Source organism: Rhopalosiphum maidis, chromosome 3 (genome assembly GCF_003676215.2).
Source record: "Rhopalosiphum maidis isolate BTI-1 chromosome 3, ASM367621v3, whole genome shotgun sequence".
NCBI lineage: Eukaryota > Metazoa > Arthropoda > Insecta > Hemiptera > Aphididae > Rhopalosiphum > Rhopalosiphum maidis.
Window position 1 is genome coordinate 60,564,205 of NC_040879.1, and position 21,013 is coordinate 60,585,217.

A 21,013-nucleotide genomic window follows, 5' to 3' on the forward strand; every position below is an offset into this window, starting at 1 on the left:
TTGTATGTTAACCAAATAAGTAGCACAAACTAATTTGCTAACGAGCTCCATGTAATAATAAAGAGGATTGTCAAATTTCAACCATCAATCATGTTTTTAATATTACACAACCTTTTTTTTAAATTTTTTTTCTTTTATTAATTCAAAATCGTGTAAAAGTGAATTATATTATAGTAATATATATATATTGGGCTACTTTCCCGTAATTTAAAAAATAAATAAAAACCTCGCTTCATTCAGAATCAACAAGGTAATCATAAAAAACTCTAGTCAACTTCCATTGGTTAGGTTAAGATCGGTAAGGTTCTACATAATGATATATTTTTTTACAAAGACAATATTAGGTCATCGATTTTTTATAATATTAAGTATGAGATAGTTTTATAAGGTAAATTTTATTTGGTACCTATTAATTAGTGTTCATTTTTCTTTTTCTAGAAAAAATATGTAAGTACATTTTATATTTATTTTTTATTGAATGTATTAAAATGTTTAACTGAATTTAAGTAATCAGTGTCTAACTTTTATACTTTTATATTAAGAGAAATATGATTTTAACTACTTATAAAATTATCATTTTTTTCGATTAAAAAATAGTTAATGATTGAAAATGTTGAAATCTTGTTTGGGTTTGTTTTTATACTATACAGTATACTTGACAAAGTAGTAGCATCATATACCTAAATATTATATTTATATCTCAGTTAAATAGCAATTAATTATTTATTTTATTTTTAGATTCTATATTGATGAGTATGTATGTTTTTAGTTAAATTCTCTGTACAATGTGGTTTTTTTTATAATCATTGGAGTACATATTTGACATAAATATTTTTTTCAATGGATGCATTGAACAATTTTAATTGATATACAATTAATATAAATATAAAGTATACAATAAAATATTTTAATTTGTATTAAATATAATCATCTTATAAGTAATACTGTTCAGATTTCTGTAAATGTATTTATCGTGTACTGATGTAATAATATATGAAATACGGGAAGATAGGAACCTTATCACTATGCTGTACAGTAGATATTGAGTAGTGTAGGATATATGTAATAAATATAATAATAGGATAATCATAGGCAACTTAATTGTAAAAGTTGGACGAGATTTAGGATTTAGAGCAATCTCCGGGGACTATGGGGGCTATAGTTGACACGAAATAATCAACAATAATTGTAATATGCTATTAGATTTTGCAACTAGAAAAGGGATGAGTATAAAAAATACAATGTTTCCACGTTAATTACTAATTAACTATATTTTTTTATCTTTATTAATATTGACACGGTTACGGTAGTAGGTGCTCGGTGAGTCCGCAATGAGCCGGTCAGGATAAAAGAACAACACGAATTTCACTATATGTACTCTGTATTTTTATTTATGATAAACAACAGTACACAATTATAGCTAGTTGTCAAATTTCACTATGTCAGGCGTTGACGACATAAAAGAGAATACACAATTAAGGGGATTCCATCCCGTGGTTTTCTGTCTTTGTCGAACACACGCGTGATATAGTATTTTAGATATGTTTTTACCAAACATACCAATTGATCTAATGAAGCGATAAGATTTCTGAAAACAGATTTGAATTTGTCGTCAAGTCTATTTGAAATCGACTTTCTCACAGCTTTGATATTTCTCTCCAAATTCCTAAAAAAATTATGTTAAAAAAGAGTAATTAAAAATTACCATATTTCAATTTTTGTAGAAGTTAAAATCAAAAAGTCAAAAATCTGTTTTTAGAACTCTTATCGCTTTATTGCAGGGGTCGGCAACCTTTTTGGTGTCAAGGGCCAAAAAATAAAAATAAATTTTTTCACGGGCCATAATTTGAATACACCTTATTTTATTTAAACGAAATATTGTAGTAATTTAAAATTTAATTTATTTAAGTACATCACTGATTGGTACATTAATTATCGAGGTATCTACAAACAAAGTTATAATAATAATTACACGTAATAATAATAATAAAAAATACATAGTAAAATATAGTATAATATTGGAAAAAATTAATAAATAAAAATTAATGTGATTTTTGAGTTTGAATAGCATCAACAAGTGTATTGATAGTAGGTTTTATTTTCTATGTAGAAATTCTCAAAACAGCGTTTAAGTGACCATCGGTTAATCGTGAAGCATATTTGCTTTTCCGATATTTCATTGGGTAAAAGTTTGTTCACAAATATAAGTGCTTCCAAATATGGTCATCATTTTTTTAGCAAAATATTTTATTTTGCTAAATTTTTTTTCACAGAGACTCGAATAAAACTGAATTAAATTATTACAATCACGAAAAGCGGTTTTAAGACATTCGTCACTTTCAACTCAATAATTTCCATTTGTAAACAGCTTTCAACGTCATCAATATCAACTACAAACGGGTTCTGAAATAATTTAATTTTGAAGTCAATTGAATAAAAATCAGAAAATTTGATTGAAAATTCATTTTGTAATTTTTCAATGATACTCATAAATTTTACTTTAACTTCTTCCCAGTTACATTGTTGAAATGTTTCCATAGATTTTTTACAACAAACAAAATGATCTAATTTTTTTTCATCAATATGCTTGTAAAACAATTTTAATTTCACCGTAAATGATTTTATATCAGAGTACATATCCGGTAATAGTTTTTCTTGCCCTTGTAATTTTACATTTAATTCATTTAAAAATGTGGTCATGTCAGTTAAAAAAGCAAGGTCGAGTATCCATTTTTTATCCGATAATTGGGGAAAATTTTTTTCTTTTTCATTCATAAATATATTTATTTCCTCTCTAAGAGTAAAAAAAAACGTTTTAAAGCTGCACCCCTACTTAACCAACGAACTTCCGTAAAATAAATAACATCACCATATTCAGCTTCAATTTCTTCCAAAAACTGTTGGAATTGTCGATGAGCTAACCCATTTTTTCGTATATAGTTTATGGTTGATATAACTGTATCCATGATATTTTTCCAAGCCAAGACTTTGCAACATAGTGCCTCTTGGTGTATGATACAATGAAAAACCATGGGCATTTAAAATTTTTTATCAATCATTTTAGTCTTAATTCTCCCAACAAAACCTTTATGTATGCCACTCATATTTTTTCCTCCGTCAGTAGTAATACTTATAAATTTCTTCAACGAAAGCCCTAATTTTTCGAATGAATTTTCTATATTTTTAAATATATCTTCACCTGTTGTAGTGCCTTTTATACTACACATATCTGCTAACTCTTCATAAATATTAAACTCCTTGTCCATACCACGTATAAATATTAAAAGTTGAGCTGTGTCAGAAATATCTGTGCTCTCATCAATAGCTATCGAAAAACAGTCTAATGACGGTATGATATCTTTTAATTGGGAAAATAAATTATTTCCCAATTCCTCAGTTCGCCTCACATACGTTCGAGTCGAAAGACTAATTTCTTCAAATAGTTTTATTTTTTCTGGACATACTTCATTCGTTACAGCTAACATGCACTTTTTAAAAAACTCAATGTCAGTAAAAGGGCGATTGTTTTTTGCCAACATTTCAGCAACTACATAACTTGCTCGTACAGACGCTTCGTTACGTGTATTTTGGGATTTGAAAATATTTTGCTGGCTACTAAGAGATGTTAAAAAATGTTTTATTTTGTTTTGTCTTAATTCACCAGTTAAGTTTTCAAATTTTGCTTTATGCTCATTGTCGTAATGTCGCCTGACGTTGTATTCTTTCATTACTGTTATGTTTTTATTACAAATTAAACATAATAACTTACCACCGTGTTCGATAAAAAAGAAAGTTCGGTCCAATCTTCTTTAAAAATACGATGCTCATCGTTAATTTTTCGTTTAGGAGCCATAGAGTTACACGTACAAAAATTTGAAACACAGAATTGAGACGATTACACATCACTAGAAAATCAATTCAGTAATACTAAGTCGTATTTTGTTTTGTATAATAAATTATTATCGATGTTTAACGAAACGTAGATAACGTGTACAATGTTTCTATACATAATATCTATTTTTGTTCAATAATTGTATAACTAACTTCTCGTGAGAAATCCCAATTTTTATCAGCAAAGATAACGTGTTGTATAATATTTTTAAACTAACTATAAATTATTATCGCGGGCCGCGGGTTGCCGACCCCTGCTTTATTGGATCAATTGGTATAATTGGCAAAGGATCAGTCTAAAATCCTATGTCCAACGCATGGTTGGACAAAAACAGAAAATCACGGTATCGAATCCCCTTAGTTATACTTTACGCGCTCTTACGACTAGGCGACGTTGCCGCCGTTGTCGGTAAGACGGTTCAAGCAAGAGAACGAGCCGGCCGGCGCCCAGTACTTGTCCGGACCTACTTGCCTTCCCGTCACAACCTGTGCTTTTGTGGTATGGGGAGGGGGTAAGTCGACGGAGTTCTAACGTCGTTACCCGTAGTGGTAGTTGATAAGGCTTGGACCAGTCGCTTCGGTGACTGTACTTTGTACCGTCCACCGTTGCGTACCGTGTCAATATTCTCTTATCTTTATCCGGATAAGAGATACCATTAATGTTGCCTTTATTTTTAGCTACATAATACTTTATTACAATTATTTCGTTATGTTTTTAGTTATTTATTCTCAAACTACCTATATAAATTTTTTAATACCATTGAATTATAAGTAACTTTTATAATATTTTTACAGATATTGCATCAAGTTACAAAATGTCATTAAATAGTATGTATTAATGTATTCCAATATTGATTTAACATATTAACATATCTTAACATATTCTTTCAATTAAATTATTTTTAATTTATTTTCACATTAATCTTAAGTATAATAATACCAGTAATACCAATTTTTATTTAATATATAATAAATAAATAAAGTATCATTTTTGTAAATCATTAATAAATGCATTTATATGTAAAATATTAAAAAATATATGAGGTATAAGGAAACGTTCAAAAACACCTTGTGCGATCACACGTGTTACAAACAATGATGGGACTCATGGCGGGTTAAATATATAAGTAGTATCCGTGTTTTACATACATATTATCATGTGATTGAGGATAAAAAAAACAACTGAATTCTGCTATTATTTTTGTTTATTTTAAATACGTAATAATTAAATATATAAAAATAAATTATTTCCCTTACATTAATGTAGTTTAAGTATTAAATAAAATGTAACTAGGTATGTTGCAAAAACTTGCTCTTTGCTATATTTGTATACAGGGTGGTGCTTTTATCATTAAACACTCATTATTTTAAAGTGTTCACTTTTTTTCAACATTTTTAGTTTTATAGTTTTCTAAAACTATTTAACATTTTTATTTTTTTCATTACTTATATTTATTACTGAAATCATTATCAATTTTTGATTTACAAATGGAAACCTATATTTAAAATGTCATAAAATAGTAGGGTTATTTTTTTTATGAATTTTAACGTTAAAATTATTATTTTTCATTTAACCGTTAATGACTTACAGTTGTTCAAAGTTGGTGGTTAGAAGTTTTTAGGTGTTCGTCCCACAGATCATTACGGCTGTGAGGCATTGATGACTATATGTACAAAGTTCATCATAGTGTCGATAGTTGATAACGTGTTTATTACATATGAAAATATGTACCTCTTATTATTATCTATTACGCATGTGACTACTGATCTTCGGAAACAATAAGTAGTATAAAAACCAAAAACACCCAACTTTTAAAGCTATATCTATTATAATGTCTATACTATAATAGCCATTTAGAGCTATATTTAAAAAATTAACGAAAAGTAATAATTTGAACGTTAAAATTAGGTTTGAACGTTAGAATAGCCTATTAATTTAGTTCATTTTAAATATTGGTTTCCATTTGAAAACAAAAAGTTGTTTATTATTTTACTAATAAATAAAAGGATGAATAAAATAAAAATTTCATTGGCATTAAAAGTATGTAAAAAAATATTGCGAAAAAAATTAAAGAAAATCAATACTTGAAGAAATAATGAGTGTTTAATGATAAAATAATCACCTTGTATAAACAAACTCTAAGATTATTTGTCCTAAGATAATCTTATAGTAAACAATTACCATTCTTATCCAAATTTATTTTTCAGTTATAAATTCTAATGATCCAATACAAGAATTCTGTGAAAGCTATAACCATATAGCCCATATCAAATCAAATTATACAAATGCACTAAACAACGATGTAGTCGATCTTGAATGATTATAGATGTGAATACAACCTTCTTTAAGAAAAAAATTTAATTCAATAAAATATTTAATACAGCACTTTTGTTGAAATATTAATAATATTAATGTATGTACTTATTATTGTGATATTGACTATGTATTGCATTTTAACAATAAAGCAAATATTGAATGTAATAATTCAATACATTTAAGAAAAAAGTTTGTAAAAAATATAATGACATAAGATAACTTAACACGTTGACCGCCATGAGGTCCTATTTTGGGTCTCACTAGTTTACTCCCAGACGCCATGACATTTTAATGTGTTTACTTAAATTTAATTTGAAAAAAAAAAAGTGATTGGATTTTGCTTAAAATTTAAATATAGGTTCAGTATCACTTATATGACTTATATGACAGTAATTTTAGATAAATTCTAGCTGAGACCCTTAATAGAGTCTAGAGACGGTGGGAGTAACATATAAAAAAATGATGATTGTTCCTAACATACTGAGATACCAAATAGGTTCTCAAAATATTAATTGTAATAATGTTGTCATTCCACTAAATTTAGTTGGAATTAAACTTAGGATATAACTTTTAGGAACCTGAGGTTTACATGGTTAACAACATAATAACAAATTTAAAAAGAACCATTTACCTTGGTAAACGGGTAATTATACAAATAAAATAATAAAAATTAAAAAGTAACATTTTCCTTAGGTGTTCTATCTTATAATAAAAATAAGTAATTTTATAACAATAACAAAACAAATTAAAAAAAGTAACATTCTCTTAATTTTCTTTATATATCACAATATAATTTAGTTATTTTTAAATTTTAATTTCATAAAAAAAATAAACAAGTAAAATTTTTCTTAGGTGTCTTACCTTATAACAATAATAAGTAATTTTATAACAATAACATAAAATAAATTTAAAAAAGTAACATATTCTTAATATGACAATATAATTTAGTAATTGATACATTTTCATTTCATAAAAAAAATTAACAAGTAATATTTTCCTTAGGTAACCTACCTTATTGCTACGTGCTCTGATGTCCTATACCAATAATATAATACACAATAAAGGATACTACGACGTACTAGAATAACAATTACCCATATATTATAATAACATGACACGCAATAAGAATATTACGACGTAGAAATAAATATCTACATGTAATGGGGAGTATCTACACACCTGGGCGGTAAAATAATAGGCCTAATCGATATGAAAAATAATAATAGGAGAATTAAAATCATCTATTACTTTAACCTTCGAAAATTGGAGATAAGCGAACTCAACGATACATTGTAAGCCTATAACCGAAAATATGATTTTAAATTAATCTCGAGTTCTGAGAATCCCGAGCGAGGCTGACTACAGGTGGGTGAGCAAGCATCACCGGATGTCATATACAGATTAATCATTGCACGTGCATCCTGAAATGCGCAATAGTGTGAGAACAAATGACGCACTTTTTGAATAGGCCAGAGGATACATGGGTAGTAGGTCGGGGGACACTGACTATATAAGGGGGCCCTGGAGAGGACTCCCGCAGACGTGATTTACCAGAGTTAGCGCAAGCAACTTCACGTCAGTCTACACCAGAAATCTGTGATTTGGACTTATAATATTTTAAATTAATTTAATAAACGACACTTAGAAATATTTCGACGACCAGTTGCCGGTTGGCCCCAACTACAAATTTGGCGCATTCGGTAACGGAATTCTTTCAAGCAGAATTCTTTGGCTGAATATTATTTATTAATTTTTAATAAAAAATACTATTTTTCAACTTCGAATTTTTTCCGAAATATTTGAAAAATAATTCAACGAGACAATTTACAAACGAATCACTGTTGAAGAGGACAACTGATCACTGTAAACTTCAGCGACTTCAAGAAAGAACCGTATGCGTAGCGAGCCATCAGCATTCAACACGTCCGTGAAGTTGGCACCCCCATTGTGAGGTATCTACTTCAAACCAACGGCAATATTTTGCAACCGATTTGCAATAATTTGCAACGTCTCTATTGAAATTTACAACTTCACCAATCTCCGGAAAAACCGATTTCCCGATGGGAATGATGTATTTTTTTTTTGTTTGTGCTTGTCATCACGTTTTGGAGTAGAAATAATGCTTTGATTTTTGACTTCAGCCCCTCTTTGAAAAGGAAAATTTATTTTGTTGGTACTTTGGTGGAAGTAAAAAATTTCCATAGGTTTTCAAAAGCGTCAGGAATAACCCTAAAAAAGTAACGGAAAAACGGAAATTTTTACACATAATCAGTTTTTGACAAAATTGATTTTTTTATTTTGCTGTAATTAAAAACGAATCATTGTAAATACTTGAAATTCTCACTAAATGTATATATTAGCGTTATCTATAAATGGTTGAATTTTCAAAATATTTTGACTTTTTAAGCTATTTAAAGAAAATTGAAATTTTTGATTTTTATATTTGGCATTCTAAAAAATCTTTAAAATTGCAACAATTTGCAACGTCTCTTTTGAAATTTTCAACTTCACCTATTCTCCGGAATATTCGATTTCCCGATGAGAATGATGCATGTTTTTTATTTGTGTCATCGCGTTTTGGGAGTAGAAAATAGAAGAATTTATACATTAAACAGTGGTAATTTTCTGACATCTGGAAAATCTGTTCTATAACTTCAATTTTAAAATCTAGTCAGGCACGGACTGGTTAAAATGCTGGGATGCTACTTAATCGAAAATATATTTAACACATCCATTAAAGTGACTTACTCAATAACGACATATACTCAAACCTACTATAGTGCTGAGAAACTTCCATAGTTTTAACTTTTAAACTTGCCATTTACAAGCAAAGATAATCTTTCAATAAACAACTGTAAAAATATAGTCATGTGTCTTTATAATTTAAAGGAAATAAAACTATTGCACGTGTTTTGTATTAATAATGTGGTACGATGCTACATTACATGCTGCATCACCACCAAATGTTTAGGTGTAATCTCATCACATACGTTAACAACGCGTCGTGTGGTCACTGCAGGTTTGTTATAACCAGGGCTCAGGACTTCAAGCATTTCCTTATTTTTACGGATTGACTTAAAATGTAGTAGAGTGATATAGAAGTGTATGTCATGTTAAAACGCGTTCAATAATAATTATGAAATTTGAAAGTGCTCTTTTTTTGCTTTTTTTTACCATTTTTTCTACTTTTTATGGTTTTTTCAAAAAATCCCTCGGAAAATCTATAAACAATAAGGCAAAATGTCTCGAAAGTGAAGTTTGATTTTTTTATAATATAAAGATTTTTTTTTTAAATTTTTTTGATTTTTTAGTTGGAAACTTTTCCTAATCGTTTTGTCTCAATATTTTTGTAGTATTTAATTATATTATTTTTGCACAGTTACAAATTATGTATAGTACCTCCTATATCATGTAAAAAGAAAGTTTTTTATTTGATTAAATAATTTTGATTAAGTTTAAGTTTTTTAAATGCTTTATTGAGTGCTTATAGTATGTTTTCAAGCGTCTTTTTTAAGGTATAACTTATAACTAAATGGTCCGTATAAAACCCAACAAACACGATGACATATATACCATTATAGCCCCATGCGGCAATATCGCATAGTTTGGCTAGTTAGAGCCTTCAACACAGTGCCGCAACTACACCAATTTGGGCCCGTGTGCAAATAAAATTAATGCCCCCCCCCCTGTCTTGAAAATTAATTTTTCCAAATTTGAAAACAAAATTTGGAATTTTGAATTTTTACTCATACAAATATAAACAAAAATAAGGTTAACATAAGGAAAACACATACAGGTATGTATTTACAAATAAATAAATGTAATAATTTGTAACCTTTTTTTATTAATTTTAAATATAAATAATTATCAAGTAACAATTTAATTGAACACACTATACATAAGCATTAACAGCCAATTAAAAAATTGAAAAAAAAAATACATTACTCACTTTAAAAAATTCTTTTTTCTTGCCTTTTTGTTGGCAAAATTGTCAATTATATTTTCTATGTTAATATCATTTGTTTGTTGTCTTTCAATATTAAGCATAGCTATACTTGAAAGTCTCTCTTGACCGATGGAGTTTCGTAAGTAATTTTTGATAAGTTTAAGCTTTGAAAAGGATCTCTCAGCTGAAGCAGATGTCACTGGTATAGTCAAAAAAATTATAGTACCGATAAATACATCAGGAAATATTGATGTTAGCTCTTCCTTAACAATAGTATCAGCTAAATCATGAATTGTCATACTTTTTAAATAGTTGGTTTGAAATTTGGAAGATAAATAGCCTTTAATTATTATAAGTTGACGAGTGAAGTCAGAACTGATATCTTCTTTATATTTGTTAATAAAGTCATATGATGACTTAACAATCAATTCGTCAACCATTGATGTTAATATTTCAGGCATTAATATAATAAAATCATTACACACAGTTTTCATTCCTTTAAATCTAACTCTTAATTGTAATAGTGTTGTATCTACAACTGGGTAAAATATAGTAACTCTAAAATTATCATCAGTTGTAGTAAGCCGCCGATCACTGTCTACTTCATCAAAATACTTTTTAGCATATCTTTGACGAGTTTCACTTAACTTGATGGGTATATTCCACTTCATACATAATTCCCTTGAATCTTCTACTATTTGGTCATATTGATCCCGCAACTTTTCTATAATTGAAATAGCACTTTCTAATTGTGTTGATGCTTTTTGCAAGCTGAAATTAACTGATTGCATACTCTTTGATACCACTTGTAAAGATTTTAAAATGGGTTCCCATATACATAGAATAATTATAAATTCAGCACTTTCCATTTTTTTTTTTTAAAGTTGTAGCCATATTTATTTCATCTTTTTTGGAACTTGAAAGCTGGATATTAGAAAGAGCTTTCAAAACATCAACAAACCTGTGTTTTAATGAAAATAAAGCATTATGTCTTGCTTCCCATCGAGTAGGACACACTTTTTTTAAAGTTATTTTATTTATTTTTATCCCGTACTCTTCACCAAAGGCTAGCTGAGCCCATCTTGGCGAACTTGAGCTAAAAAAATTGTAGATGTCTTGCACAGTATCAAAAAATGATTGTATTTTTCTAGTACTTTTAGCAGCATCACATAAAACTAAATTTATATTATGGGAACAGCAATGAACAAATGTAGCGTTAGGTACAATATCACAAATTTGTTTTTGAACGCCTGTTATTGAACCACTCATCACCGCTGCTCCGTCATATCCTTGACCACGACATTTCATAATATTTAAATCTAATCTCATTAATGTATTTTTTAAAAGTTCTACATAATTTGCTGCACCATGATGGGATAGTAAATAAAAACCAAGAAATGACTCTTTAATTTGTATTTGTTTCTTTTCAAAATCTAATGTAGTATAACGAATTACAAGACTAACTTGGTCTTGTTTGGTTACATCTTGAGTTGAGTCTAATATAACAGAAAAGAAACTACTAGATCTTATTTTATTACAAATTAAATGACGTAACTCTGTAGACAAAATGTCTAACAACTCGTTCTGAATAGACCAACTTAAATATTTAATTTTTTGATTTTCATCATTTAAAATATCATTTAGAATAGGATTAAACTCTGCGAGTAATCGAACTGTTCTTAAAAAGTTTCCTTCGGTGGCACACTTAATTTTTAGGCTTCCTTCATTCCCTCTTAAAGCACAATTTCCTGCTGTTATAGAAAGTATTATTTTTATCAACCTTTTCAATACATTCCTTCATTTCACTGCTTCATCAGTATATTGTTTTTCTAAACTAGCGTCAATGGTTTCATTTTTAACCCAAATGGAACGAATTTTGGCAGCATCCAAATGTTGAATAGATGATTCATGTCTTTGAATACTTTGTGACAAGTGATTCCAATCATTAATACCATAAATCCAATCCCACTTAAATTTGCCATAAGATCTATCAGCAAACAGCCAACATGATTCGCAATACACACAGTCTAAGTTATAAGAATAACATAGCCAAGTTCTTGGAATTTTTGTACCAGATTTAGTTGTTAGAAAATAATAACTAGATGAAAAACGTTTACCATTATTATTTACTGGAAAGTTAATATCTGGCTTACAGGGTCCATATAAAATCAAACTTCTTATTAAATTTGAATCAGTAATAGTCCATGGAAATTTGGCTATGTCTGTTGGGAAATCATCTTGGAGATTCAGCATACTATTCAAATCTATAAGTTTTAAAATATTTATTATAATATAGCATAATATAAAAATAATAAATTTGTAATAATAAATTTGTAATATTAGAAAAAATCAAAATCAAAATTATTATAATGCATACATAATAATAATTAATAGTATAGAATAAAATAGAAATTTTTAAATCAAAAATATTAGGTATTAAAAATATTTTACAACACTGAAATATTATTAACATATGTACGTATTTGAGCTAGACGCTAGTGTATACCTGTAGAAGTGCTAACATTAGGAGAGTTATTATTTTCAGTGTATGTATTATTTTTGTCTTGTCCATCTTGTTTTGAGTCTAAAATACTTTTAAATTCATTTTCTGATATTTGTCCAACACTTTCAAGTCCCACATCATATTCTACAACTATTAAACCAAAATTAATTTTAGGTATATAATATTATATCGAGTAGTATAAATACATTTGAAGTTTTTGAGTTTTTTCCATATAATTTCAATTTTAACCCTTTTAATTAAATTAAGTAGGTAATTTTATTAGTCTTAAAGAACCAAATATGCCAAAAATCATGTTAACCTAATTTTCAATAAAAATAACGAAAAATATATAATAATTTTATAATATAGTTCACTCATTTACTTCAATTTGGAATCCCTGATTAATATATATTTATAAACCGACCAAAATTTAATTTACTGTGCTATGAGAATGAGAGTATGAGACCCTATACGGAAGAGACAGCCAAACAGTCGATCGCGGATAATTTTAGTCGATCATGTTAAAATTTATTTTTAGGGCCACGCACACGAAAATTAATCGACGTTGTAGTGAACAAATTGTCGATAAATTTTATCTGTATAATTTTTATATATTATATAAATTGTAAATGGAAGTTGATCCTCAAGGGTGAAGTATATATTAGTAGATCGTGACCAAAAAAAGTTTGGTCACCCATGCTATACGGGATCACACGGTTTAAAAGTACAAAAACCAATGAAAAATTTACATTTATGAGCTAAAATTGTATAATATGTACATTTTTGAATTAAACAAGGAAAGTATCCCATAATTTTAAAATTTTTGTTTGAAAAACTAGTAGTAGAGTTTAAAATTTAAACTGTGTGAGATTTCAAAAAGAGTCTCACGGACCATGATATAGGTATGAATATTGCAATAAAATTGTTAATAAATACCTAGATTAAATAACAAAATCTCAGTCATCTCTAATTTAACATCTTGCTAGTCAACAATATTTATTCATAAAATAATTTTGTACTTACCATTGTTATGTTGACTGCTTTCAAAAAAATAATTTATCTTCTGATTGGTTTTTAAAATATTACACTGTAATTGGTGTTTTTTTTTCTTTTAGCTGCTCCACTTAAAGCTTTTGGCGGCATGATTTATTGTAGACGTAAATAAAAATAAATAAATGGATAACTTATTGTCTAATGACCGAATATAAAACATCGACTGACGAAGATCCCGCATTTTCAACGAGCGTCGTCGTCGTGCAATATAAAAGCTAGCCCGATCGCGGTTTTCCCGCGTGGCACATAACAAAAATAAACACCGATAATTGAGATGCGTCACACACTCATACTATATAGGACGGTCAAAATACGCGTTCCTTCGCATGACGCGCTTTAATCAATTGCAACTAAACTATTTTTAATTTCGGTTATACGGGCCGCAAAAGAAACGTTAATATACGATAACGTTGTGTTGTACAAGACAAAATCGATCTATTGTTCAATAATTATTAATTATTATTATATTATTATAACAAAATCTTATTATTTTTTTCTTTCTACATACTTTTCAATTTTTATCATTGGGCCCCCCATTATAGGTTGGGGCCCTGGGCCCGTGTGTTTGACACACGCAACACACCCGGTTATTGCGGCACTGCTTCAACACAATTACCAATATTGTAATTATTTATAGTGTGTAAACTGTGCCCATTGTCATTTCTTATCACTTGGTGTTGATGCGCTGTTACACGCGTGCTAGTGGCATCGTCTAAATACGACGATAGATTTGTGTAGACAAAAATAATATTATATTGGATAAGCTTAACCGAATAATAACGTTATTGTTGAACTAAAATTCAAAAGATTGCGTTCCCATTTGCATTCCAGACGTTCAGTCGTATGTACGTGCATTTATTCACCTACTTAATTGTGTGTATACTTTATAGTAGTTTGGGTCGTTTTGTTGATTTATTTTATTTAAATTCAACATGTTTATAATGGTAAGTTTAAAAATATTTTAAATTACAATAGTATGCACTTATCTACGTATTATTAAAATTAAGTCATTAAAATATACAGCTAAATAGGTCATTTTTTTAACAGTCCCACACTCATTTTATATTAGTTATAATACTTCAGTTTTATATTATCCACTGCGTTCGATGCACACGTCTTATTCCAACTCCGTTATAATTTCGTTGTTATTCTCGCTCTGTGCAACCGATTTGGTTCAAATTTATAGCAAAAATTTACTAACGTTAAACTCTATGCAAATTAGTAACTTAATTTGTACTGTTCTCGTAATGCTTACTAAATGTAATTTTTATTTTACCTACATGATATAAGTGTCTAGTGAAACATCTAACAGTAGTTGCGTAAACCGCAGATAACGCCCCGCGTTATCGCGGTTTCGCGTCCGTCGTCCAGCGGTCCGTGACCTTGCTCACGTAAGTAATGCCGCCTACTCCAGTTATAAATAGTGTACAAAAAAAAAACAACCAAATCAACTATTACGGATAAAATTAAAACTAAAAACAGCACTATACAGCCTGCTCGTTTAACAATTCCTACAAATTCTAACAAAAGTCCCTTAATTAATTCTGAACACAGCTCTCAGAGTCGTAATATGAACAACCCTACAGATGGCGAATGGATCTTGCAGAATTCCTCGCAGAAAAATAAAAGGATTCTTTCTAGTTCTTCTTCTGACGTTTCTCATCCGAAAACCCCCCCTCCGCCGAGCAAAAAATTTTTTACAACACGAAATCACTTCAAAGCTTTAAATTCAAATCCAAGTGAAAAAGATTCACCAGATATCGATGTTGACGCTACCTCTGAAGCAGAAGATGTTAATAACGATATCCACATCAAACCTCTTCCCCCGATATTCATGAAAGGTGTGTTAGACTTTCCAAACTTCTGCGCAGCTCTTATAGAGCTAATTGGTGTTGACCATTTCTTTTGCAAATCCGCCGGCGACCGTCTAAAAATACAAACCTCAAACCCGGAATCTTATAGAATGCTTGTTCGCTATCTAAAAGATAGCAAGGCTGAATACCACACCTTTCAATTACGGGAAGATAAACCTTTACGTGTTGTCATTCGTCATATCCATCAATCTACACCTACTGATTTAATAAAATCTGAGCTTGAAGCTCGTCTCTTTGAGGTAAGACAGGTTACAAACGTTCTCCACAAGACCACCAAATGTCCACTCCCGCTGTTCTTTGTTGATTTGGAACCAACTGCTCATTCAAATGATATTTACCAGCTATCCTCTCTTCTACATACTAAAATAATAGTTGAAGAGCCTTACAAACCTAAAGTGATCAGTCAATGTGTTAACTGCCAGGAGTATGGACACACAAAATCATACTGTGGCTATCACTCACGTTGTGTCAGATGTGGTGATCATCATCAATCCTCGTCATGTCCAAAATCGCGCTCAGATCCACCAAAATACGCACTTTGTTCGGGGGATCACCCAGCAAGTTATAAAGGATGTTCAGTCTACAGAGATCTTCAGCGTGGCAGAAATCAAACTACAAAAAGTAACTTTTTATCTGATAATGTTAGAAATAAGACTACAAATGTAAAAGGCACCCACCCCTTAACTCATCCAAACCAACCCTCAAATCATTCTCCCACTTATGCTCAAGCCACTTCTGGTCAATCAGACAATACACTTCCTATTCCAACTCAAGATTTAAGTAACACAATTACTAATTTTCTGGAGGAGTTCAAATCACTTATTAACCCTCTCATCTCTCTACTCAATAAAGTAATCACGAAACTACTTGATAAAATATAAATGTCTAGTAACGTCACAAATAAATCTCTTTTAATACTCCAATTTAATGCTAATGGCTTAAAAAACCATATTAATGAACTTGAAACTGTTTTTCACGTTAAACGAATAGATATAGCTCTTATAACTGAAACCCATTTTACCAAATATTCTTCAATCCATATCCCTGGTTACAATTTATTGAAAACCAATCATCCTGACAACACTGCGCATGGTGGAGTTGCCATTCTAATTAAATCATCGATCATTTTCCAATCGCTTCCAAATTTCTGCCAACCCTATTTGCAATCCTGTGCTATAAATATTAAATTAAATAACATACCAATCACTATTGCGGCCTTATACTCCCCCCCGAAACACAAGATAACAAACCAAATCCTTACTGACTACTTTCTCACATTAAATCACAATTTTATAGTTGGAGGTGACTATAATGCTAAACACTTGTCATGGGGTTGTCGTACAAATAATCCGCGTGGATTAGTTCTTCAAAATTTTATATCATCCAAATATTTCAAAGTTCTTGCTCCACCTGGTCCTACATACTGGCCGACCTCCACACACAAAAACCCTGATATCTTAGACATTTTTGTTGCTAAAATTCCAAATAACCTTTACTGTAAAACAGAAAACCTCCTCGAACCTAATTCCGATCACTCCTTAGTGATGTTAACAGTAAGTGCTTCCCCACTGACTAGACAGGAGTCTCCTAAATTATTCAACTCCTCTACTGACAAGTTTAAATTCCACAATCTTGTTGACCAACAAATCCGTCTCAATGTAAAACTTAAAACACCTGAGGATATTGATCTTGCTGTAAATAACCTTACAAAACTTATACAGTCTGCGGCGTGGTCTTCAACAAGAAAACTTCAACCTGCAACTCATCACCCCCTAATTCCAGAATATATACGCAATATCATTGTAGAAAAACGTAGAGCTAGAGCTTTGTATCAACGAACGCGTCTTCCGTCCGATAAACAAAAATATAATAAACTTGCCAACTATCTTAAAAAAGTTTTGGCAAAATATAAATCCGAATCTCTTGCTAATTTTATTTCAAATCTATCTACTAAAGATGGTAGTCTCTGGAGAGAGACTAAAAAAATCTGTAAATATAAATCTGCTAACCTCCCAATCAAAAACCCAGATGGCAGTTATGTAATTTCTGACCCGGACAAAGCTGAACTTTTCAAAGCGCATCTTTCTGATATTTTCCAACCTCACCCTGACATTTTTTCCCATACCATTGTTAATACTGTTAATGATTATCTAAATTCTCCGTTCCCTCCTACGACTAGTCCTGTTAAACATTTCACACCAAATGATATTAAATTCGCAATAAGTCAATCCTCCCTTAGGAAATCTCCAGGATTCGACCTAATAACAGCTGAAGTAGCTAGATGCCTACCTAAAAAAGAAATTGTCCATCTTTCCCATATTTTTAACTCTGTTTTACGTCTTTCTTACTTCCCAATCTTATGGAAATTCTCTACAATTATCTTAGTCCCTAAACCTAATAAACCACCTAATTCTATTTCCTCTTTTCGACCCATAAGCCTACTTCCATTTTTTGTTAAAATTCTGGAAAAACTTTTACTCAAACGTTTGCTCCCGTGTATAGCAGAAAACAGTATCATTCCCAATTCCCAATTTGGATTTCGTATTGCCCACTCAACTATTCAGCAGGTCCATAGAGTAGTCGATGCCATATTATACGCTTAAACCAACGTTTACGTCTTTTAAAAAATCTCATTTATAATAACAGATACACTCACACTAGTACCAATCTCCTTATTTATAAATCCTTACTTAAACCCATGTGGACATATGGACTGCAATTATGGGGAAACGCAAAAAAGTCCAATCTAAACAAAATACAAACTTTCCAAAATCTAGCGCTTCGTAAATTATTAAATGCCCCTCCCTATGTATCTAATCATACTATTCATTCAGATTTAAAAATGCCTCTAGTGCATGATGAAGCAAAAATTTATTATAAACGTTTCCACCACCACTTATTATCTCACCCCAATCCCCTCGTTAGAAATCTCTCTACCCCAACTATCCCCGGAAACCCTCCAAGAAGGCTAAAACGTAAATGGTGTCGTGACTTGCTTATATAAATCAAGTATTAAATAATTAAGTACTCGTAGAAAAAAAAAAAAACGAGCGAAAGTGTCATTAATGGGTGGCTGCTCTCATCAAACGTAACATGTTTTTATTATTAATATTGATTTGTTTTGATACCTTGTATATCTATTCTGTATCACATTTACTCATTGTGCCTAAGGTATAGATTGTAAATTTCTTTTAAAAATAAATAAAATAAAAAAATAATACTTAATTTTTACCAAGACATTTGATTTGATTATATTTTTGTTCAAATAATTAGTTAAGATAAGTTTTTAATTTTTTTAATATCTGTCTATATAGTAAGTTATTTTACAATATTTGTTTGAATATTTTTACGTTAGCTTTACCTTCATTATAACGCTTTTAAATAGATTTAGAAGTGTTCCTAAATCGAAATGTTGGTTAGGTCAGTTAAGGTTTTATTTTTAATTTTGAGTTCTGCATGTGCGTATATTGTTTAAATTATGATAATATTATTGCTGATTCTGAACCGAGCGAGGGATCTAGTGATTTTGGAAGATACCATATTTCATTAATATCGCATATAACTATTTTCCGTAATTTCGAAAATAATCATCATACTCTTGAAATTTTTAATAAGAACGTATTTTTGTGCTAGATTATTACAAAGAAAATTTTTAAACTTTAAATTTTAATTTATTAATTACGAACTGCCTCTAAATGTCTTGGATATCCTTAACCGTCTGCAGAGCTCTCGTCTCGGTCCCTCTTATATTTGGTCGATTTTCAGTGGAGTGGTTATGGTGGTGGTGACTCCGTTAACACACAAGGACCTCATATCAATATTAATATTCTGATCATTCATATCGATATCCATTTTCGCGAGTTTCAACTTGTCTGAGAAATGAGTGACGCGTGGACATCTCTTAATGTTCGAATTAAATATTATATATTGTTTTATTGATATCCGTCCTGGCCTTCACATGCTTGTGTTATTAATTTATAAAACGGAATATGTGTCATCAAATAATATAATATGAATATAAGAGTTTTTATACTTTATAGCCATGGGCTCGTAATAAACACAATTATGTAATATTATATTATTATTATTTTTTCTTATTTCACTTTTCAGTCAGGTGACGTTAAAACTGGCAGAAAACTTAGATTAGATTCTCAATCTATTTATAAAGTTTTGGAACTAAATAAGTCTTGTATTTTCAAAAATGGGCGTTTAAATCCTCCATCACATAAAATATGGAAAATATTATCGGAACAGCTTAATTACAAAATTCATCCTAAAACATTGTACATATCAGTTTTCCAAGATCATCATAATCACCAAACAAATTTTAGAGCATTATTAAACATTGACTTACCAAACCATAAATTATTGGCAAGTTATAATGATTCAAATGATAATATAAACGAGAAAATCGATGAAGATGATGATGATAGCATTTACCGGAATAATAAAGATAAGACTTTGTTTGTTTTGAATATTTGAATAGTTATATATAATATTGTTTCCTTTAAAATATGTTTGTAATTCAATTGGTGGAGGTAAATTACCGAAGCTATCAAAATGTTTAACTTTATCCTTATTTTTATAAAACGCCACCCAATGACTTCCATTACCGGAAGATAGTCTAAGTTTAATATACCATATTCGATTGTGAGAAGTTTTTTAGGTAAGTTATCACGCGAAAAGACTCTGCGGAAATGACTGATATTAAACCTTATAACGTATTTTATAATATCTCTAGAAGTTAGTAGTCTGTTAGGTAGCGTATTCATCAGTTTTTTTTCCTTGATCCATTATTATTTAAATATAATCCATTACCTTTCTTTCTTTTTGCATTTTGTATTGCATTATACACACTAGCACTTCCAGACAACTACCAAGTGCTGATAATCCTGCAAAAATAGGCATTAAGGGAATTGCACCTCCTGTCTGACCTGGTGTTAAAATCAACCTTTTACCAACATTTTTTTTTTAAAACGTTTATTTTTTCTTCGCTGGCAGTATACCATTTATTTTTGTAGTACGTTTCCGTTTACGTTTACAACCCATACCTATTTTTTTTAGCTTCATTGCGTTTGTTAGGTGTACGCAACGATTTTCTCTTTTCTAGGCGTATCTTTTATCTCCGAGCACGAAGTTCTAACGCGTTATGTCTATCTTCTAAATTTTTTACTAGTTGCATGCAAAATATCGTGATCGTGACATGCAGTATCCAACGGGTTTATTGCTTTATCACCACAATCTAGTATTTTTTTTAACTTCGTACCATTTTCTTAATACTAATAGTTTGAAATACGATCTTCAAACGGAAGACTATTTATAAGTGAGTTTACAAATCCTTTACCAGTCTTACCTAATTTACACTTATGAGTTGAACGTATCATCTATAACTGATTATAAAGTAAAAATTCTTTAGTATTTATACAAAA

The 21,013-nt window shown here is 29.9% G+C and overlaps 2 protein-coding genes and 1 pseudogene across 2 annotated transcripts; all 3 read right to left on the reverse strand.

Annotated features, from left to right (window-relative positions):
• Window positions 1–3,038: 3,038 nt before the first annotated feature.
• LOC113557601 (general transcription factor II-I repeat domain-containing protein 2-like) lies at window positions 3,039–3,728 on the reverse strand. Its single transcript, XM_026963171.1, has one exon. The coding sequence runs from the start codon at window positions 3,726–3,728 to the stop codon at window positions 3,039–3,041; it is 690 nt and encodes a 229-aa protein (XP_026818972.1).
• Window positions 3,729–10,153: 6,425 nt separating this feature from the next.
• On the reverse strand, window positions 10,154–10,945 carry LOC113557602 (zinc finger MYM-type protein 1-like). The gene has a single exon (XM_026963172.1). It carries the CDS (start codon window positions 10,943–10,945, stop codon window positions 10,154–10,156), a length of 792 nt encoding a protein of 263 aa, XP_026818973.1.
• Window positions 10,946–11,211: 266 nt separating this feature from the next.
• Window positions 11,212–13,621, reverse strand: LOC113557603 (annotated as a pseudogene).
• Window positions 13,622–21,013: the final 7,392 nt, after the last annotated feature.